At 36.6% G+C, this 23,582-nt stretch overlaps 2 protein-coding genes across 3 annotated transcripts; one reads left to right on the forward strand and one right to left on the reverse strand.

Moving 5' to 3' along the window:
* Positions 1-802: 802 nt before the first annotated feature.
* LOC127792185 (cysteine synthase 2) lies at positions 803-5,031 on the forward strand. 2 transcript variants are annotated; one of them, XM_052322586.1, is made up of 6 exons: positions 803-1,085; positions 1,194-1,268; positions 2,871-3,014; positions 3,518-3,875; positions 4,036-4,228; positions 4,467-5,031. In XM_052322586.1, the coding sequence occupies exons 1-6, from the start codon at positions 876-878 to the stop codon at positions 4,687-4,689; spliced, it is 1,203 nt and encodes a 400-aa protein (XP_052178546.1). In that variant the 5' UTR covers positions 803-875; the 3' UTR covers positions 4,690-5,031. The 2 variants fall into 2 exon arrangements, with proteins under 2 accessions (XP_052178546.1, XP_052178544.1); XM_052322584.1 differs by having other exon boundaries at positions 804-1,085; positions 3,518-3,907; positions 3,993-4,228.
* A 110-nt stretch (positions 5,032-5,141) lies between these two features.
* LOC127792186 (uncharacterized) lies at positions 5,142-21,602 on the reverse strand. Its single transcript, XM_052322587.1, has 3 exons — positions 21,334-21,602; positions 5,714-5,811; positions 5,142-5,622 (listed from the first exon to the last, which is right to left on the reverse strand). Exons 1-3 carry the CDS (start codon positions 21,386-21,388, stop codon positions 5,347-5,349), a joined length of 429 nt encoding a protein of 142 aa, XP_052178547.1. The 5' UTR covers positions 21,389-21,602; the 3' UTR covers positions 5,142-5,346.
* Between the last annotated feature and the right edge of the window lie 1,980 nt (positions 21,603-23,582).

Below are 23,582 nucleotides of genomic sequence, written 5' to 3' on the forward strand. Positions count from 1 at the left end.
CTCTCAATGGGAACTAACAAACCTAATAACCAAGAGCTATACTTTAAGCTCTTTTTAACACCACATTCAATATAATCATAAAAGTTTAGCTCACAAGGTTTACAACAAATTCTCTCAAGGATATATTTACAAAATGATGTTCTAAGATTGATAAGGAAAACACTTGAAGCTCACATGAATGATTTCCCATTGAATTCTTGCATCTCATTTTTTTTTTTTCTTTCTAGAGGTCAAGAGTTTAAATAATCTTAACTTTTCATAAATAGTTTTAGTTATTTACAAAAGATCATGTATTTATCTTAAAATATAATTAGATGTGTTTTAATTTTTAAGCAAATTTAGTAATTAAATTATACCAAACACCTTTGAGGTTTGCTAAATGACATAACATCTTCAAGGGAACCAATTTACATAAGTAGTGTTTATTAAGATGAGCAAAATAAATTTGTATCACTACAAGGTTAGAATGTTTTCAAGATCAAAATATAAAATATACAAAATAAGATTGAAATGTATTCTAAAATTTATATCAAATTATCTGTTAATTTTTTTAAAATACATTAGAAGACATATGAGTCATTTTTTCTTATCTATAAGATTCTAAATAAATTTATTTGAACAATTCTATATAAGAATTTTTAGTAAGTTATTAAATAAATTTAATAAAAAATATTTTTTATATATATATTTTTAATTTATATCTTAATTAACAAAGATTTTGAGAGATTTCTATCATTTTTATGCGTGAGGGGGGTGTTTATATGGATTTCATCTATTTGAGAGTGTTTGGTGTAATTTAAAAGCGATATAAATAAATAAAAAAAAGAGGAGTTAGATTTAGGGGGAGCAGCGCCGACGAGTTGGAGCAACCAAAAATGGCGGTTGCGAGGAGCACAGCCGCCATAGTCGCAGCGATCTCCATAGCCACCCTTCTCTCCTACTTTCTCCGGAATGACAGTCGCTCTAAAGAAGCTTCACCCAGAAGAAGGAAAACGAAGAAGCAGCCCAGAAAGGGGCTCGTTCAGGCAATTGGCAACACCCCTTTGATCAGAATCAACAGCCTCTCTGACGCCACTGGATGTGAAGTATTTGCTTTCTTCAGCAGGGTCTTCTTTGTTTTTGTGTTATTTTGTGATTTAGGTCTTCTTGTTTTGGTGATTTATTGGGTTGTTCCTTCTGGGTCATGGTTTCAGATTCTTGGAAAAGCGGAGTTCTTGAACCCTGGAGGGAGCGTTAAAGATAGGGTTGCCGTGAAAATTATTGAAGAGGTGGGTTAGTTTATCCTTTTATCTTTCTGTTTGGTTACTGAGAAACCTGGACAAGAAAATGAAGAAATTGTTCAACTCCAAACATTGTGTAAGTTGATTTGCTTCTTGGAGCAACAGTAAAACTCTCCTCAACTATGCTAATGAGACATAGATGCTCAATTAATTTATATGTAGGGGACTAGTTATGATTTCTCATTAATTATCTTTATTTGTACTGTTAGATTGCCTTAACGAAGATATGGCAATGGATAGAAACAAACGGAAGTCTATAATTTACGTATCTGACCCCACATACTTGGATAAAGGCTTGATATGTTGTTTATTTCTACTGTTAGATTGAGGATTCTCACATCTCAACAAAATTATAAACAGGGTATTGCTACAGGCAGGGTGTGAAAATTTTCCTTTCGTACCTGTATTATCTACTGAAATTCAGCCTCCAAACTAATCTAGGGTTTTTATGTGTTGGACATGAATTACATACGCTATCATTCTGGATGATCCTCCTATTCAGATTAGACCGTCTCTGCTTTAGATGAGTTCTCCATTGATTATGTTCCTCTATTTACTACCGTAACTAATTTTGGCATCTTCTGATCTTGTTTGGTAGCCTCAGAACACATTCCTTTTCAGCTTATCTAATTTCATTTCCCCCTAAACTATAACCAAATTCCATCTGGCTGTTTCTGTTGAACCCTCTCTGTTAAGAACTTCCAAACTTGAGCAGAAAAATCTGCTATATTGATCTGCAATCCATTTCCTTTGCCTGTCATTCATTGGTAAAATAAGCTCTTGTCTGTAATCTTTATAAGATGCCCGGATTGCCTTTGAGCAATTTATTATTATTTTTTTTTTTTTTTTGCGCCAAGGGTATGTTTTCTGTTGTCAGTAAGCTATTTTGTTTTAGCTCTTTAATAAATCAAGGAAATTTTCAAATGAAGATTATTTCTTTTTCTTTTGTTAAGCAAAAGGAGATAAATTGAACATCAGAATGCATTACTTTTGATACTTCTCTGTGAAAGTCCAATAATTACAAAGTCACAACTACGCAAGGACCAATAGCCAAGTTAAATCACCACTAGATAGTCAAACTCAACAGCTTAACAATTGAGGTATTCGAGACAGCAACCAAAATGCCACTAACTGCATGATTTCTAGCTGGGAATAAAAGATTACCAGCTATGTTAATTCAACATTCTGTAATCCAATTGGCAATCTCCTCTCCAGTCTCCCCATTATGAGCTTCTTTTATAAGAATCAAAATCCTACTCTTACAAAGGATCAATTTGAGAAAATGTGATACTAGTGTTTGAATGTCTTGTCTTCATGACCCCTTCATCACTTTCTGATTTCTTCTTTGTAGCAATTTACCTTGATTATGCTTCATTGATATTCTATTGCTCTTTTTTTTTTTTGCCAAAGTTTATTTCCATTCCTGGAAATATTTATGCACATATATGTATATGTATATATCTGTGTGTATTCATATGAAATATATTCTTGAAGTCAGTTTCATATAAATCAATAAATTGTTTCAGAAGTATTCTATGAATAAAAAATATTTTACTGATCATTATTTTCCCTATATAACTTTATATGTAGGCTTTGGAGTCTGGCAAGCTAGCTCAAGGTGGAGTAGTTACAGAGGGGAGTGCTGGAAGCACTGCCATCAGTCTTGCAACGGTAGCTCCTGCTTATGGATGCAAATGTCATGTGGTTATCCCAGATGATGTTGCAATTGAGAAAGTACGAATTTATTCTACATTTGATGCCGCTTGTTGCTTTTGACTTGTCCTGATGTGGCTTTGTAGCTTATGCATGGTAAACAACTTAGAAGGTTGTAGGCAAGCTTGATACAACTGAAGAAAGAATTGTGTTCCAACGGTTAGATTTTAATTATTCTTTTTATGTTTTCCTTATACGAGGAAGAACATCGTGGACACCAAAGATGGATTTATTGAGAACTCTTCTTAACCAACAGTAGTGCCCATTTGTGGACTAAAGCAAATACTATGTTCTCACTGTTTCTTTTCACAACCCAAGGAATGTTGGGAAAAAGTTGGTCTCCACAGTCAGGTGGCTTAGACTGTGATTAGAAATGACTTGGGAAAATTACAAATAGGCAGCTTTAAAATTTATCTTCTTCTTGTTCACTTAGGATCATAAGCCCTGCTTGTGTACGGATATCCTTTTGCATTTCCAGATCAGATTTTATCTTTAATATTTCCTTCTACTTGCAACTTGTCCAGTCTCAAATACTTGAAGCACTTGGAGCTACTGTCGAAAGGGTTAGACCAGTCTCAATTACGCACAGAGACCACTACGTCAATATTGCAAGGAGAAGGGCACTAGAAGCTAATGAAGTGGCTGCAAAGCATAGAAATTCTACCTTAATAGATGCCAAGGATGTAGAGAAAATTAAGGGTTATGCATACGAGGGTGAGACACATAGTTCAGTCTTCTCAAGTGATTGCAAAGGTGGTTTCTTTGCAGATCAATTCGAAAACTTGGCAAACTATAGGGCCCACTATGAGGGTACCGGGCCCGAGATATGGCAGCAGACTGGTGGTAATCTGCATGCGTTCATTGCAGCTGCAGGCACAGGAGGTACTGTTGCTGGTATTTCCCGATTTCTCAAGGTTATTTTCTTTCCCGTGCTAAGTCATGTTTGTTTTAGCGTTACTTAGGTATTTTCATACATGTTCCTTGGCTGATTCTTGACAGGAAAAGAATCCATACATCAAGTGTTTCCTCATTGATCCTCCAGGTTCTGGTTTGTTCAACAAGGTTACAAGGGGAGTGATGTACACCAAGGAAGAGGCTGAAGGGCGGAGGCTGAAGAACCCGTTTGATACCATAACTGAAGGGATTGGAATTAACAGATTAACCCAAAATTTTATGATGGCAGAACTTGACGGGGCTTTCCGAGGTACTGACTTGGAAGCTGTTGAAATGTCTAGGTCAGTATGCGCAAACCTTTCAATCATCTATTCCTTTCCTTGAGGCATCACATTGCTGCTAAGTGAAATGGGAAGTTGGGAATTGTTGAGTGGTGTTGGTTTCACCCCGAAGAGAAGATTTTTGTCCTTAATTATCTTGGGTCGGCATAAAATGTAGTTGCCTTAGCATATCCTTGAGTGTAACTATGCATGTTCATTCATTTAGCCAGTAAGCAATAACAGTTGGTTCATTCATCAGGTTTCTGTTGAAGAATGACGGGCTATTTCTCGGGAGTAGCTCTGCGATGAATTGCGTTGGAGCTGTCAGAGTGGCACAACTGATAGGCCCCGGTCACACGATTGTAACAATTCTTTGTGATAGCGGGATGAGGCATCTGAGTAAGTTTTATGACACTCAATATCTGTCTCAGCATGAACTTACATCCTCAGCTACTGGACTAGAATTTCTGGGTCTCAAATGAGATCTCGTCTGGCAGAGGAGGATCTCTGCCCCCCCTATGATGATGATGATGATGATGATATATTGCTTGCTGATCCCGTCTAATTCTTGGGGAACTTTTGTTAGGTTGGAGAGATTCCCCAATTGAGGAGTGAGTATTGCATTTGTAGCTAGTTAGTAGGGCTTTACTGCCGAGGCATTGAGGAGGGCAGTGGCCTGCACTTTCATTTTGTAGTACTTCCCAAACTTAGAATTAGTTTAGAATAGTGAGACAACACATGATATTGAGTTGGAGAAGATTAAATTGTACTTAATACCATTTTGTTATATCATCAACATATTTCTTTGCTATGTTTTTCGTGAAGATTTTGTATACCATAAGTTGGAATCCTTCTAACAACCACGTTCCAAGAAAACAAAACAAAAGAAACAAGAAACATTTGACACATCCTAGCCAAAAAACAAGAAGAAACCTAGAGAAGCAAACCCTTGATTTCTTCATTAATATAACATCTCCAGTAATAGCTTCCACAATGAATCCCACCAGGGAATTATTTTTAAATGCAGAAACTAAGATGACATGCCCAGTTTCTCTCACACTGAGATGGTTGGTACCAGTTCCTAGAAACAAGTTCTGGGGGTAAAACTTTATCTTAAAACTATAAGATTTAACTCACAATTACTGACGATGTCGCCTCTCAAATTGCGATTCATGGCAATGTGGATCGAGCCAATCTCTGCCGGAACCCTTTGGCACGCTGACAGTTACTCCACCAACAAGCTCCTGCAGATTCTCCACCTTATTTTCTCGCCCAGTCCCACTGATTCTCCGGTCTGCTTCCTTCAGTTTCTGTTTGAACTTCTGCTTCCGGCCAGAGGAGCTCAGCTCTTGCTGCTTCGATTGTGAAGGAGGAGCTCCATGGGGTCCCAGGTATATATTCTCTTCCTTCTTAGCCTGTCCAAGAACGGTAAACAGTATAACCTAAAATGAATGTGCCACCCGGGTAAAGGAATGGTCATGCCAAACCAGTTAGTCCTCATCTCACCTTCGGGGAGGCAGTTTTCAAATCTACTTGAGGAGCACTAGTTTTACTTGAATCAGAGTCCCCAATTCCCAAGCTTGGAATCACAAACCCATCAGTGTCTGAACGAAAAACATCAAAGACAATTATATCAATATGCATGCACACACATCTGACAAAATTAATAAAATCCGTTAAGACTGATTGTGATAGGCAATATGATTGATTTCAACAAAAAAAAAAAACTTCCAGAAAATCAAAAAATGCCTCCCAAGTACCACACCAATTAACCTATAGCTAAATTTCAATGAGATTTTCAGAATTGAAAAAATAATAATTCTTACATCTGTTGACTAAAACTGCTAACAAGAAGAGCATATACAAAGCCCTCAAACAAAATTACAGTGCACGCATAGAGATGTAGTTACATTTACTGTGAACGAACATTAAAGCATCTTCTTCCTTACTTTTCTCCCTATTCTCTTTCTATCTACGAAATTTTGCCAATCTCAAGAATAAGCATCTTTATTCAGACATTATGATTTGCCATGGCCACATGTGAACACTTAACAGAGAATGAGATAAGATCTTTTTTTCTTTCAAGGATTAGGGTTGATGGGGGCTTACAAGATTTGACCATCAAAAGTTATTAAAATTTCTTTGACATACAGTACTTTGTTTTATTAATCAAGAGAGAGATAAGGGCGGAGGAATCAAGGGCTGAATGCCCATATGTACCTACAAAATATCCATAGGAGAGATCCATCAAAAGTTATAAGTTTGAATGACGTAAGGTAAGCTGTTTTACTAATAGTTAAGCGAGGAAATAATGGCTGTAAATAGCCATAAGTACATATCTATAAACACATATAAATGTGTCCATTCATGCAGGGAGAGATGCATCAACAATGTGGCAGTTTAACTTATATGAACAACTTATAAGCAATGATAAATGCAGTTTAATTTCTGCTTACATCACTATCTATTAGTTTAAGCAAGGAATATGGTATAACAACTCCGACATCCTTATTTTCAGAAAGATACTAGCTGTAACAGGCTAGTTTACCATTCTTGTGCATTTTTCCCATCTTGCATATTGACTTTGTGCACAATTCATCTTTTTAATGCACCTACTTATTTTTGCCATGTAATTTCAGCACCAAAAAACAAAACCTTTGAATTTAAAAGAATGGTAGTTCTACCAAACAGCTTAATCATTTCTGCCATCAATTCTAATAAAATATGTTGACGGTTTTATGCCATACATTATTAATGATACTCATACCATATAATTTCAAATGGAAAGAATGCTTCTGATTGATTTCTTCCTACTTAAAGTTTATATAACTTGCTAAACCAAAAACAAAATAAGTTTCCTTACGCGTCATAAATTAGAATGCAAAGGAATAAGAGTAAAAGGGGAACCTGAAACAGAAGAATGCAGGGTTGAGTAGATACATTTTGACAATACAACAAATTAAGATAAGAGTATAATAAAATGAAATAAACTCCTTTTGTTGAGCATATAAACTATTTGTGAGCATATACATTTTAGAGCAACACTATAATCAGCCAGGGAAACAAATATAGTTAAATCAGCCTAAGCTATATAGATGGTTATAGCAAACAGACTGGGTGCTGCAAGATAAACAACCTGCCAGTCATTCCTTCTCCAATATAGTAATAATGATTGAACAAAGAAAAAAGATATTAGATTTAAAAAAAGAAAAGAAAAAGAAGAAGCGAGATAATCAGATTACTAAAGAGAAATTAAGATTGATCTGCAGTCTGCACATAAAAAAGTAGTACAGATAAAAACATCCAGACTGGGTGTTGCAACTGGGAACCAACAAGTTCTCTAGTCAAGTTCACATCATTTGCTCAGGTATGTGAAAAACTGTTGAGTACAATCAAGATAAATTAGAAATACAACCAATAGTCTCCTCCCCAAAAAAAATAAGAAACACAAACCATTAGATCTTCTATCCAAGGCTTGAAGTTGAACTTCTTTCCTATTAATGAGTTCAACTAACTATTGCACCCCTTACTTTTTTGTAGAACTTATTACCATAACCCTTTGTTTGTATGGAGGGAAATGGGACTAATTGTTCTTTCCCTTATTTGGAAGAGTTTCACAACGGAATAGAAATGGGAGGATGCCATCCCCTCCCATAACCCAATTTTCATTATTTGGGTGTAAGGAGAGACAAGGAAACGCATTAATAAATGTTTTTATTGTTTACACTATTTTACCATTATTATTTTTGTAAAGGTCCATATCATCCTTAACTTTAAAAAAAAAAAAAAACCTATAATTACCCTTTTATAATTTAACATGATATATGTTACCTAAAATGTTCAAAATAATATGTAAATATATCTATAACCAGTGTTCGAAAAATCGGCCTAGACAGCCGCCGAGGCATTAGGCGGCAGCTGGCCACCGCGATTTTGGCCTAGTCGGCCCCCTAGGCGCCAGTCCGCCTAACCAGCCGTCGACGGCGCCTAACCGCCTACTTCTAAATTTTTAGGGTTTTAAAGAAAGGAGACAAAACAAAACGGCCTCTCCTCGTCTGCCCCGATTGCTCTCTCCCAACCGCATTCGCCTCTCTCTTCAAAAGCTCATCCTCATCGCCGCCGACTCTCTTGGCCCCGATTTCCCTAAGCCTCCACCAGTCGTCTCTCTCGTTCGCTGATGTTATTCTTCCTCTGGCCACCAATATCTCTCTCTTGCTGTTCTTCCCGATTTGCAGTAGCCATCTTGCACTCGTATTTCTATTTGCTATATAGTATATATATAATATATATTATTACAATATTACTCACAGTCAGAATGCTATTGCTATATAGTACATATATAATATAATATGTATATGCATATATTACTAACGGTTATATATATACTATATAGTAGTATGCATTTAATATTGCTATATAGCATATATAGATATAGATTATACTGTTAGTGTTAAACAGCCATATATATGTAGTATATATACACACACGTGCAAGCTGCAACAGTCCATCTAATTTGTTTATGTTGCGGGCTTTTTCAATTAAATTAAAAGTGTCGAATGGGACTAAGAGTATGGGAGCATCGTCCGATGCCGTCTCAGTTTTTGAAAGGAAGTCAAATGATATCGGATGGGAGTATGGAATGTTTGTTGATCCAAAGAATATGGACAAAGTTAAATGTAAGTTGTGTGGCAAAGTTATGTCTGGAGGAGTTTATAGAGTTAAAGAACACATCGGCCACATTTCCGAAAATGTTTCTACATGTCCAAAAATCTTCTCCAGATGATAAAGCCAAATGTAAGAATGCTATTGCCGAGGCAAAGTATAAGAAGAAGAGGAAGATTTGATGAGATCCTCTGTTAATATTTTTGAAAGGGAGGAAGGGGATGCTGAAGATGAATTACAAGAGTTAGGGAGCAAAAAAGCACCCCGTACACTTGGCCCTATGGATAAATTTACAAGCTCCATCACCCCTGAAACGAGTGCAGGAACGACACAAAGGCAACAAAATATTAGCGAAGCACTCTTTAAAGAGAGAACACAGTCTGTTCGTCAATATTGTGCTAGATGGCTGTACGAAGCCGGCATTCCTTTTAACGCTATTGATAATGATAGCTTCAAATTGTTTGTTGAGGCAGTTGGTTAATTTGGGCCGAGCTTCAAACCTCCCAGTCAATACCAGTTGAGGGAAGCATTGTTAAAGGGAGAAGTTGACAGAACTAAAGAGTTATTGAAAAAGCATGAAAAAGAGTGGGCACGAAATGGATGCTCCATTATGACAGATGTTTGGACAGATAGAAAAAGGAGGAATATCATGAACCTATGTGTTAATTCTAACACAGGTACTACTTTTCTTTCTTCCACAGAGTCTTCAAATGAAGCACATACCAGTGAACTAATTTTTGAATATGTGGACAAGTGCATTGAGCAAGTTGGGCCACAAAATGTCATTCAAGTAGTAACTGACAATGCTGCTAACAATATGGGAGCGACAAAATTATTGAAGTTGAAGAGGCCAAATATATTTTGGACATCATGTGCTACTCACACTATCAATTTGATGCTAGAAAGTATTGAAAAATTGCCAAGATATAAGAAAGTCATTGATCAAGCCAAGAATTTGACAATCTTCATTTGTGCATACCATAAGACATTGTCCTTAATGAGATCATTTACGAAGAAGAGGGATATTATGAGATTGGGAGTCACTAGATTCGCTTCTTTCCTTACTTTGCAAAGTTTGATGGAGGAAAAAGCCCAATTGAGGACAGGAAAAAGCCCAATTGAGGACAATGTTTACTAGCTCTCGATCTCATAATATCCCTCTTCTTCGTAAATGATCTCATTAAGGACAATGTCTTATGGTGTGCATAAATGAAGATTGTCAAATTCTTGGCCTGATCAATAACTTTCTTATATCTTGGCAATTTTCCAATACTTTCTAGTATCAAATTGATAGTGTGAGTAGCACATGATGTCCAAAATATATTTGGCCTCTTCAACTTCAATAATTTTGCCGCTCCCATATTGTTAGCAGCATTGTCATTTACTACTTGAATGACATTTTGTGGCCCAACTTGCTCAATGCATTTGTCCACATATTCAAAAATTAGTTCACTGGTATGTGCTTCATTTGAAGACTCTGTGGAAGAAAGAAAAACAGTACCTGCGTTAGAATTAACACATAAATTCATGATACTCCTCCTTTTTCTATCTGTCCAAACATCTATCATAATGGAGCATCCATTTCGTGCCCGCTCTTCTTCATGCTTTTTCAATAACTCTTTAGTTCTGTCAACTTCTCCCCTTAACAATGCTTCCCTCAACTGGTATTGACTAGGAGGTTTGAAGCCCGGCCCAAATTGACCAACGGCCTCAACAAACAATTTGAACCTATCATTATCAATAGCGTTGAAAGGAATGCCGGCTTCGTATAGCCATCTAGCACAATATTGACGAACAGACTGTGTTCTCTCTTTAAAGAGTGTTTCGCTAATATTTTGTTGCCTTTGTGTCATTCTTGCACTCGTTTCAGGGGTGATGGAGCTTGTAAACTTATCCATAGGGCCAAGTGTACGGGGTGCTTTTTTGCTCCCTAACTCTAGCAATTCATCTTCAGCATCCCCTTCCTCCCTTTCAAAAATATTAACAGAGGATCTCATCAAATCTTCCTCTTTCCTCTTATTCTTCTTCTTACTCTTTACCTCGACAATAGCATTCTTACATTTGGTTTTATCATCCGGAGAAGATTTTGGACATACAGAAACATTTTCGAAAATGTGGCCGATGCGTTCTTTAACTCTATAAACTCCTCCAAACATAAATTTGCCACACAGCTTACATTTAACTTTGTCCATATTCTTTGGATCAACAAACATTCCACACTCCCATCCGATATCATTTGACTTCCTTTTAAAAATTGAGACGGCATCGAACGATGCTCCCGTACTCTTAGTCCCATCCGACACTTTTAATTTAATCGAAGAATCCTGCAACATAAACAAATCAGATGGACTGTTGCAGCTTGCACGTGTGTATATATACTACATATATATGGTTGTTTAACAATAACAGTATAATCTATATCTATATATGCTATATAGCAATATTAACAGCATGCTGCTGTAGCATACTGCTTTATAGTATATATATAATCTATAACTGTTAGTAATATATGTATATACATAGCAATAGCATATTATATTATATATATACTATATAGCAATACATATAGCAATAGCATTTTGTGACTGTGTGAGTCTGTGACTGAGTAATATTGTAATAATATATATTATATATATACTATATAGCAAATAGAAATACGAGTGCAAGATGGCTACTGCAAATCAGGAAGAACGGCAAGAGAGAGAGAGATACCAGTGGCCGAAGGAAGAGCAACGTCAGCGAGCGAGAGAGATGACTGGTGGAGGCCAAAGGAAATCGAAAAATTGAGGCCAAGAGAGACAATGGTCGGCGGCGGTGGCAGCGACAGCGATGAGAATGAGCTTTCAAAGAGAGAGGCGGTTGCAATTGGGAGAGAGCAATCGGGGCAGGCGAGGAGAGGCTATTCTGTTTTGTCTCCTCTCTTTAAAACCCTAAAAATTTAAAATTAGGTGGCCCAGGCAGTTAGGGGCCGCCTGGGACGCCTAGGCGCTACCGAAGGCCGGTTAGGCAGACCGGCGCCTAGGGGGACCGACTAGGCCAAAATCACGACGCCTAGGACGATTTTTCGAACACTGCTAGGAATGTCAATAATTTGGTCCAAACTGTTAAATGAAACCAAACCAGTTGGTTTGCTTTGGTTTAAACTTTTTTCACTAAACAATTTGGTTTAGAATTTTTGAGAAAAACATCTTGCAGTTCAATTTCACTTTGTGTCACAAAACAAAGCAAACCAAACCAAACTGTAAACAGTTTTATATCTTATATTACCATATAATATTTACTTAAAAATATATCTTGTACCAAAAATTATTTTAATAACAAAATGTTTAACCAATTTATTTGCGTAAAATTTTTTGTATAAAATTTATATGAATAAATTATAAAAATAACTTTTCATATAAATTTATATAAAAAAACTAATCTAAACAAATCAACAACCTAATTACTAACTACAAGTAAAAAGTATTAAGCAAAAAAATAGTAAGGGCAAAAAGTCAAATTAAGTAAAAATCATGTTGAGAGAGTTTAGGTAGAATAGAAATTCTCTCATATATATTCCATGCGTATGAAACCCTGTATATACAAGAAGTATGCTAATAAATCTCCTAAAAACTAGAAATGGATAACAGCCTAATAAATAGGAACAATAATCTTCTATAATTTATAGATTTATACAAAATATTAAAACTTAAACTTGATTTATCTTCTTAAGCTTCATGCTTCCTTATCTTCTTATCATTAACCGTCACTCCTTATCTTCTAGATGATAAGCTTCTTTATCCGTAACACTCCCCCTCAAGATTGAGAATGGATATCATCCATTCCAAACTTGCTAGTCAACTTTTGATGCACAATTGTAGGCAACCCTTTAGTGAGAATATCTGCAAGTTGTTCACAAGATAATATATATGGAATACATATTAGACCACTATCCAATTTTTTCTTAATGAAGTATCAGTCTACCTCAACATGCTTGGTTTTATCTTGTTGTACCGGATTGTGAGCAATACTGATTACTGATTTGTTGTCACAATAAAGTCTCATAGGTTCTACCAAAGTGATCTTCAAATCATCTAACAAAATTTTCAACCAAAGTAACTCACATACCCCTAACGCCATGGATCTGAACTCTACCTCTACACTTGACCGGGCCACCATTGACCCTGCATAATCTGCATCAGTATAAGCTTCAAATATCATACTCTGTCCCATTTTGAACATAATGCCTTTCCCTAGTGTCCCTTTCAAGTAATGGAGCATTCTAAAAACTGCTCTAAGGTGAGTTTCTTTTGGACTATGCATCAATTGACTGACCACCCCCACTGCATATGCAATATCTGACCAAGTGTGAGCTAGATAAATTAGTTTCCCTGCTAGCCTTTGGTAGGATTCTTTATTCACTTCTTTATCTTTTAGAACCTCTCTCAATTTGTGGTTGAATTCGATTGGAGTAGTAGTAGCCTTACAACCTAGCAGCCCGGTTTCTGTTAGCAAGTCCACAATATACTTTTGTTGAGAAATAAAGATGCCCTCTTTTGAGTGTGCAACTTCTATGCCCAAGAAGTATTTCAACCTCCACAAGTCTTTAATTTCAAACTCTTTAATTAGGCATTCTTTTAATCTAGTCATACCTTCTTCATCATTTCCGGTCACAACAATATCATCCACATATACTAGTAGGACTATTACTCCCCCTATGGCCGAGTGATGGATGAAGAGGGTATGGTCTCCTTGACCTTGTTTATACCCTAAGGTAAGCATCACATGGGTAAACTGGCCAAACCAGGCCCTAAGAGACTGTTTAAGACCATACAATGCTTTTTTTAGTCTCCACACTACCTTCTCGTGAGTATCTGTACTATAGCCCGGTGATAAGTCCATGTAAACTTCCTCCTCTAGGTCTCCATGCAAGAAGGCATTTTTTACATCATATTGCATTAATGGCCAGCCTAGGTTAGCAGCAGGGGATAGGAGAACTCTCACTGTATTTAGCTTTGCAACTGGGGTAAAGATGTCTAAATAGTTGACACCATATACTTGGATGTATCCCTTTGCTACTAGCCTTGCCTTATACTGGTCTAGGGTCCCATCGGATTTGTATTTGATTGTATACACCCACTTGCATCCTACCGGTTGTTTTCCTTTGGGTAATTGAACCAACTCCCAAGTGTTGTTTTTTTCAAGGGTTGCCATCTCGACTTCCATAGTAGTCCTCCAATTCTCATGCCTTATTGCTTCAGAAAAATGGTGAGGAATTGGAATGGTATGTAGGCTGGTTAGGAAGGTTTTGTGTTGGGTAGATAGTTTGGACTAGGATAGGACCAAGTGTAAAGGATGCTGAGTGCAGGTCCTGGTACTTTTTCTGAGGGCTATAGGCCATTCCAGATCACTGGGGGAAAAAGTATGAGTACTTTGAGGTGTATGATGTTCAGTTATAGATGCAGTGGAGTCAATAGAAGTGATAGAATTGCTACCTGCTAGTGTCACAAGAGAGCTGCTGGTGTTAGTGCTGGTAACAGGTGCGGGGGAGGAATTAGATTCTTGGATCTGCACTGGGCTAGTAGCTAGCTTATGCCACCTTGAGTAGACCTGTAGGGGAGGAGTACTTGGTGAGGTTTCCTCTAGAGCCTTGTCTGGTGTGTCCTCTATAGTAATCGGATCTGGTGAGGAGGTAGTTTGAGGTAGAGATATGACTGGATTTCCCTCAACAGTTTTTTTACTATCATGAGAGTGATCAAAATAGGGAGAATTTTCCACAAAAGTAACATCAGCCGAGACAAAGAATCTTTTGGAAGGAGGGTGGTAACACTTATAGCCCTTTTGGCTGGAGGAATATCCAATAAAAATGCATTTCAAAGCGCAGGGATTTAATTTGCCTCTATTAGGGTTGTGAACATGCACAAAGGATACACACTCAAATATTTTTGGTTTTCAGCAGCTAGATATTTGTAAATCAAAACAATGATTGCTTAAGAGTTGAAAAGGGCTATAGGATCCAAGAGTTTGAGATGACAGTCTATTAATAAGGGTAGTGGTTGTTAGGACAGCCTTTCCCCAATAACTTTTTGGAACATTATGGTGGAAAAGTAGTGCCCTAGTCACAGCCAATAGATGCCCATTTTTCCTCTTAGCCACCCCATTTTGTTGGGGTGTATATGGACAAGATGATTCATGAATAATTCCTTTTTGTTGGAAAAATTGTGCGAGGGATTGATTGAAAAAATCTTTGGCATTATCAGTCCTTAGCCTCTTGATTGGCACTCCAAATTGAGTACTAATCATGTTATAGAAGTTAGGAAAAATAGAGCTTACTTCAGATTTGTTTTTCATAAGAAAGAACCACATTACCCTAGCGCAATCATCTACAAATATTATGAACCACCGTGCCCCAGAAAGATTGGGAACAATTGTAGGGCCCCAAACATCACTATGAAGAAGAGAAAATGGACTAGAGGTTCTTTTATTGGATGAAGGGTAAGACACCCTTTTATGTTTAGCGAATTCACAAATAGGGCAATGAAAGTTTTGAATATCACAACTCCTAAACAAAGCTGGAAACATAACTCTAAGAGTAAAAAATGAAGGATGACCAAAACGATGGTGATGTAACCAGATTTGGTCCTTATTAGATTGCACCAAACAAGACACAAGATTCACCTTGTTTTCTTTCCCATTTGATCCATCAAAGTAGTATAGGCCAGTCCTAGCTTTAGCAAGCCCAATCCTCTTCTTCAACCCCTGTCCCTAAATTTCACAGCAAGTAGAAAAAAAATTAACACTGCAATTGTTGTCTGGGGTAAGCTTTTAAATGGAGATGAGGTTGGTGAAGAGTTTAGGGACATGGAGAACATCCTTGAGAGTTAGATGGTTATTAAGGATAATATTTCCTTGGCCAACAACAGTGGTCAAGGAGCCATCTGCCAAGGTTATCTTTTTAGAGCTTGAACAAGGGCTATAGGTAATCAAACAATGGGATAAAGGGGGCATGTGATCTGTTGCCCCGGGATCAAGAATCCAAGAATTCGATTGGGTTATTTTCGAAGCATGTGGGGATAAGAGAATGAGAGGACATACCTGTAAGTGCAAGAGAACAAGTACCTTTTTCTTTCTTTTCAAGAGAGTCTAGAAAGTTTCTTAGCTTTTCAATTTCTGCCCGGTTGAAATCCAAGCCATCTGCCTGCTCCTTTTGTTCCCCTTGCTTGTGCTCTGCTTGTTGTTGACTGCTGGCCATATAGGCTTGATTTTTTACCCCAAGTTGTCCTCATTTAGATGGTTTTCCATGTAACTTCCAACATCTCTCTATGGTATGCCTTGGTTTCTTGCAAAAGGTACACCATGGAGAGTCTCGAGAATCTTTATCGCTGGAAGTTTTATCTCCAGCAGCCTTCCTTTCCTCCTTAGGACCCTGGTTAGGACCTCTCAATGCTATTAATGCTGACTTTTCTATAGGAGCAATGTCTAGCATTACTCCTCTTCTCCCTTCTTCAGCCCGGATTAGAGAAATTACCTCATTTAGGGAAGATATATCATCTTTGCCAAGTATTTGAACCCTGACTGCATCAAACTCCATATTAAGACTTGCCAAGAAGTCATAAGTTCTCTCATTTTCCACAAATCTTTTATGTAAGGCTGCATCTTCACTACATTTCATCTTTAGGCATTGATAATGATCTAATTCTTGCCATAGGTTTGCAGCACATTAGAGTACTCAGTAACAGATCTTACCCCTTGTTTGGTTTCTGCAATCTTAGTTTGGACTCCATATATTTGTGCTGCATCCTTCACTTTAGAATAAGACTTTAGAATAGGTGAGGTTGATAGCCTCCCATATATCCTTAGCAGTTGTTAAAAACATCACCGTATCACTTATCTCGGGCATCATCGAATTCCAAAGCGAAGACATAACTAAAGAGTCCTCCTCATCCCATGCAGCAAACATGGGATCTCCTTCTTTAGAACCGGTCCCTAAGAGATGACTTATCTTACCTTTACCTTTGAGAAAGGTCCGAATAAGCTGGGACCACTTTAGGTAGTTTCTCCCATTCAACCAGTAGGCCGCCTGGAGATTTTGTAGTTCTCCTCCATTACTTGAGTTGCTAGGTCCAGTGAATGGAGCTTCTGGCGGGCTGCTTGTTTCAACCGCCTCTGATGTAGGATTGATGTTGGAGACGATAGACATCTTAGGAAAAACTTGGACTCACTTATCGAGTGATGAACCAAACAGATGAAGGGAAAAACCGATGAGAGAATATCGGGTGAAGAAGAAAGTCACAACTGACTTTGATCACTTCAAGAAACCAAAAAGGAAAAAAGGGCAATGAAGGCCTAAACAGAATTCCCTAGAAACCAGGCTTTGATACCATGTTGAGAGAGTTTAGGTAGAATAGAAATTCTCTCATATATATTCCATGCGTATGAAACCCTATATATATAAGAAGTATGCTAATAAATCTCCAAAAAACTAGGAATGGATAACAACCTAATAAGTAGGAACAATAATCTTTTATAATTTACAGATTTATACAAAATATTAAAACTTAAACTTGATTTATCTTCTTAGGCTTCATGCTTCCTTATCTTCTTATCATTAACTGCCACTCCTTATCTTCTAGATGATAGGCTTCTTTATCCGTAACAAATCCAAACTAAAACCCACCCCTTTGCATAGTTTTTCGATACCATATATAATTGGTTTCATCCACATTAATTAATAAAATTGTTGCACGCCTTTCACACAAAAAAAATATTGCAATAGGATTATTATTAATAAAGTATGTTGTTTATAATTAGAGATGGCAATTTGGGTCAAGTTGGCCCGATCCAATCCGACCCAACCTACACCACCCATTTAAGCATACTAAATGGGTCACCCATTAATGCTAGTGGGTAAATGGGTATTGCCCACTCTACCCTTAAAATATTCAATTACATATTAGCTTTAAAATATTTTATTTTCATTCATTAATAACAAATATTTATATACATACATTTGTTGAAATATTAACACATATGTATACATGTATATACACATATCCGAATTACATATATGTACATATAAGCATACATGCAAATATGTATACACATATACAGTATATCTGTATGCATATGTTGTACATATAAATACATGTACGTACATGTGTATATGTATACATTCAATCTTTATATATTTACATATGTATGTAGGTATACATTTATATAAGCACGTGCGCACATTTTTCCCTGAAGACTATAGGCACATATTTACAGATATATACGTGAATATATATGTTTACATATGTATGTATATGTATATACATAATATACATATTATGTATTATGCATGTGTGTATACATATACATGCATATGTTTTATACATTTGTGTATTATATGTATACCTATACATCAGTGTTATTAAAGGCGTACCTAGGCACAAGGCACACCCTGGGCACTTGAAAACATTCCAGGCGGACGCAAACCAAAAGACGCGGCAAGGTGCGCCTCAGCCCAAGGCGCCTTAGGCAAAGGCGTGCGCCTCGGGCTTTTTAACTGTTTTTCAAGGTTTTTATTTCACTATTTTGTTACTTTATTTAATTTTTGATTGTTTAGGGTTTAAATTTATTGCTTCAACTACAAATTTGACAATAAGTAAAAAGGTCACTACTTCAAATGCTCCAATTGAATTTGAACTAGATGAAGATGGATAGGGAGAATTGAACAAATTCAAGGCATGCAATAACAAAATGCAACATTAAGTCACCAAAAAAAAGAAAGATGCAAATTCAAGTCTAATATATTACCTACCAAAAAAATGTATGAAACTATCATCACGCTTCTAAACCATAGAAATCATCCAACAAGAGGAGTAGATGACGTGGAAGAAGATATTAGAGATGATGCTTCTAATGATGAAAATATAGAAATATTTGATCTTGATGATGAGGATGATTTTTAGATTATTTAAAATGCATAATTAGTTAATCTTGATTAAGATTTAAGACCTATAAATTTTTTCAAGATTTAATTTAAGTTGATTTAAAGACTTTTAGATTATATCTTTTGGCATTTTTTATTGTTCTTTTCATTAGTATATCTTGAATTTTTTAATTTCCTTGATAACATACTTGTAAATATATCATTAGGAGTTATGACTTATTTTATACATTATTTTTCAAGTAGGATATATATATATATATATTTTTAGTAAGCATGCGCCTAGTTTTATCAGGCGGGCGCCTCACCTTACGCCTTGCGTCTCAGGCTCCAACACGCTTTTGCGCCTTAGTGTGCCTTGAGCTTTTAATAACACTGCTATACATATATATATATACATATATGTTTATAGACGTATACGTATCATTCATGTACGTGTACGTATTTTCATTTTGTAATGAGTGATTAGTGCTCAAGACATTCTGATTCATCTTAATAGGAGGCGTAAATGGGTAATTAGGGGTAAATGAATATATGAGAGCAGGGGGTATATATGGGGGTGGGTAAGTGGGTTAGTAGGTAGGTGGGTGTGGCTTATAGAATGAGGGCTTTTTAATTCGGTTAGGTTGAGTTAATGCAATTAACCCTTATACCAGACCCATTGCCATCCCTAGTTATAATATATACATATAACTCTTATATTGTACAAATTGCAGTCTAACCCAATATCAAACCGTAATTTGGTTTCCAGATTCTTCCAAACTGGACTGAGCATACCCCTAATAACCTATAAAGCACAAATGCACCCCTAGGGTTGTTGTGCCGATGTCGTCAGCCCATCTGACATGGTGACACGTGTCAAATATGGCAACTTTTATTTTGTTTTAAATCAACATGAGAAATGTGTCCCCTCTAGGGAACTTCGCCATTTCAATTTCCTCACAAGAGACTAGGGTTTCAGCATTTTGGTTGCTTGAATCTTTAGGTCTCTCCTCTTTGAATGTTGAAACCCTGTAGGTGAGTTGCATGACTCTTCACCTTCAGTCTTCACATCAAAATCCTGTTGGCAAGCAGCGACTGCAATGACAACGAGGATTGGAATGACTGCGATGGGGAACCTGCAACTGCAATTACTGCTGCTTAGGTTTGGCAAGCGGCGAGTGGCGAGTGGTGACTTGCAACTAGACAACTGGACGTTTTGGTTGCCGCCCAGTGAGTTGCTAGTCATGATTCTTCTTGATATCTAAAAAATATTTTATATAGATTGCTTGATATATATTTTGTATTTTGTATAGATTACTTGGAGATGGATTCTTCAACCAATCTATATTTTGTTTATTAATTAACGTATCCCAATCATGTCATGTCCTACTTTTTTGCAAAATGGCATGTCCCTCGTCCCTCATGTCTGTGTACATGCTTCATAGATAATAACACAATCCAAAACTCATCTAAATTTAAGTTGTCCCCATGCAGTGCCCACAAAAAAAGAAAAAAAAAATATTTTTAGCTTGTAACTTATTTCCAAAATGACAGGTATTTGCTATTACTTCACCATTTTGTCACTTTCTATTCTCCATCCAAAAAAATTAAAATTATATTACAATAAGTTATGCTCCATTCTTTCCAAACAAGTGCAAATTAACAACCTTTATGTTATCCCTTACTCTTGCATCCCATTTCATTATGTATTGTTCCATCCCCGACCCCACCCCTTATCCAATTAAAGCCTAAGGATTACAAGTAACAAACAAACAAATGTGAAATAAATTAAGTATCAATGTGTTTATAATACGGTTGAACCAGTGAACTGTGAACTAGCAGTCTCACAAGCCCATTGTCTGGTCCAATTCTGATAATTATCATTAAAAAAGCATCATGCAAATCATACCCATAGAACAGGCATAATTGAATAAAGAAAAATGATACTCAGAATGATGTGAACCATTCTGCAAAATCAAGGTATCAAGGTAATATCTGTGTGTGTGTGTGTCATTTCAAGGATAAAACTCAAACAGAAAGGAACATCACTGGACCAATATATTGGCTGTTGCGCAATTTAATAATGAAAGAACAACCTGGAAACCAATGGTTCTCAGAATAGGGTTCATGGAACCAGTAATGAGATACCATAAAGTTCTCCATGTGAAGTTAGCGATCAAAGAAGCAGCAGAACATAATATTTGCCCTTCATTAAGATGAAGAGTGGCCTCGGGTTTTTCTAGGAACTTTGGATGCAGCATATTTATCAGCTCTTTCAGTAGATTAATTCATCTATATTGCTTTTGATGAACCAATTTCCAATTTTTCAGAACTTCCAGTTATCCGACGAGTTTCTGGCCAGAGCCAAACCTGAATTAGTGGAAACTAGTAAAAATGACCAAAAACCACTAGTTGAAAAACTAGATAAGAAGCTGTTCCAAACAGTGAAGCACTTCAGGATGCGAAAATCGACATTCATCCATCCTTCGACGCATAAACCAACAGGAATCGATTTTATGCAATTTTCCGGGCAATGAAATAGAGAGATGAATGAGATGATAAAATGGCTTACCCCACTCGTCTTCTTCAACGACGGAAGAAGCGGCTTGCACTGAAGAAGGGTCCATCGAATGCAGTTGATCATGGATTTGAATGGCCACAGGGCAGTAATAGCCCGCTGCTCAGACGAGTCTACGCCACTGCCAAAACCGCCTCAAACTCCAAAATAAATGAATCGACCGGTTGAATCGAAAAGCTATAGCTTTTAGGCTGGAAATTTCCCAAAACGAACGGACTCTGAAAAACCCTAACCCTAGAATGATTTCCTCCCCCTCCCCCACGCTAATCGATTGTAGCGTGACAAGTCCACTGTTGTATATTAAATGACCAAATTGCCCTGGATCTCGGGGGTGAGTTAGTAAATTGACATGGTTTACATTAGGTGGCCCATTAGTAGCAAGTTGCAAAAATGGGCCCATGGGCCATGGCCCAGAATATATTCATATTCATTTTTAGTTACAACCGTCGAAGGAGTTTTTTAACTTTTTAAACTCTCTTAACAAAATTTATCAACTTAAGACTACAATCAAAATATTTATTATTTTAACTCCTAGGATTTCATTATTTTATTTTTTTTTAAATACCATGTTACTGGTTTGTTCTTTATTTTTAAAAATTACATACCAGTTTCTCACTTCATCTCACTTGCCCAAGAAAAAATATATATATAATTAAAAATTATATTACTAATTTTTCCTTAATTTTAAAAGTCGTTTATCGATTTCCCATCTCATTTCCCCTGTTGAAAAGAATTTCATGATTATAAGTTCATTTCATACCGAATCAGATCGAAATAGGGATATACATTCTCATTATGAGAAGACATTATTTGAGTGTATCTAAATAGATATTTTGTTTTCATGAATCTTTAGATTCCATTTAAGATTAAGAGTATACGTAATCAAACTTACCTTTTACATATCTCTCCTTATTGGAGACCTTATTCACCTCTTTTGGCTTCTATTAAATTGAGAAATCGATTTGATTGTTCATCTTTTTTATACATAAGGCATCCTCCAGATAATTTAAATCAAAGCAATATGTGACCAATCAATAGCAATACACCTTACCTTTATCATCTATTCTATACATCACACTAGATAGATATTATATTTATGAAATATGATTCATTTTCAAGATACCTTAGTAGTGAAATGGTAGGCACGTGGGACTCAAAATGTAAAAGCATATTATGTAATTCTTATCTCATTCATTTTTATTTTTTTTTTGGTTAATGTACCATAATGAGCACCCTTGCTACTCGATCCCACGATTTTAGCAAGAAATGTAAATCAAGAAACCCAACAGCCAATTTCTATCTCTAGCTTCTCTCCGCTAATATGAGGGCGGTCTGACATTTTTTCAATTTTTAAGATAGTTCTTGACTGCTGAGTTTTCTCCTCTAATTAAGATTCGAACACGGAATCTAAGGGCCTAAAGAGTATCACCCCATCAATTCTTCCTTTTCTAGTTGATGGGCTCATTCACCTTTCCTATTGGGGAATAAGTTCCCTTACCATTAAGTGGAAAATAAAGCTGTGGGCATGTATTTGCAATGTAATGGTATTACTGCTAGGTTCAAGAGGAAATGTTCCCTTCCTGTTGCTTAATGTTTGAGTGATGTTCTTGTTGAGATGGGGAGACACTAGTATATATGATTCCAAAGATCTTTTGGATAAAATTTACCAATTAGGGTTACGAACCTCAGAGATCACCTTGCAATACTGTCCATGAGGCATGCACCTGCACCTTGAGCCTTGAGCGACGGCTCCAAATACCCTTTGCGCTTCTGCAAGCCGTTGTCAACTATGATGCAAATGTATGATGGGGCACAGATATGCAGCTGGTCGGTGTTGGTTATTTGAGCCTTTTATGTAACCATTTCTGGATCCTATTTTGGTTTTCTATTGAAGTTCCATTTCATGTTGTTCTAATTAATATGTACCTTTTTGCATGATTAGCAAAGCTATCACTACGTTTGAAGGTCAAGGCCATAGAGCGACCTCTAGAACATGAAGATTTTTTCAAAGACTTACATGATGCATACCCTCATGCAAAGCTACCAGTATGTTTGAAGTTAAGGCCATATATCGAGCGATCAATAGAATATGAAGATTTTTTCAAAGACTTACATAGTACATACTTACTACAATAAAGATTTTTTTAAAAACTTAGTACATACTCATTGCTTTCTCATTGATCGATCGAGACAACAACGGCCAGCGGGAGACTCAATTCTTCCGTTTGGGTCGACAAGAGACG

Source organism: Diospyros lotus, chromosome 15, assembly GCF_014633365.1.
Source record: "Diospyros lotus cultivar Yz01 chromosome 15, ASM1463336v1, whole genome shotgun sequence".
In the NCBI taxonomy this organism is placed as follows: domain Eukaryota; kingdom Viridiplantae; phylum Streptophyta; class Magnoliopsida; order Ericales; family Ebenaceae; genus Diospyros; species Diospyros lotus.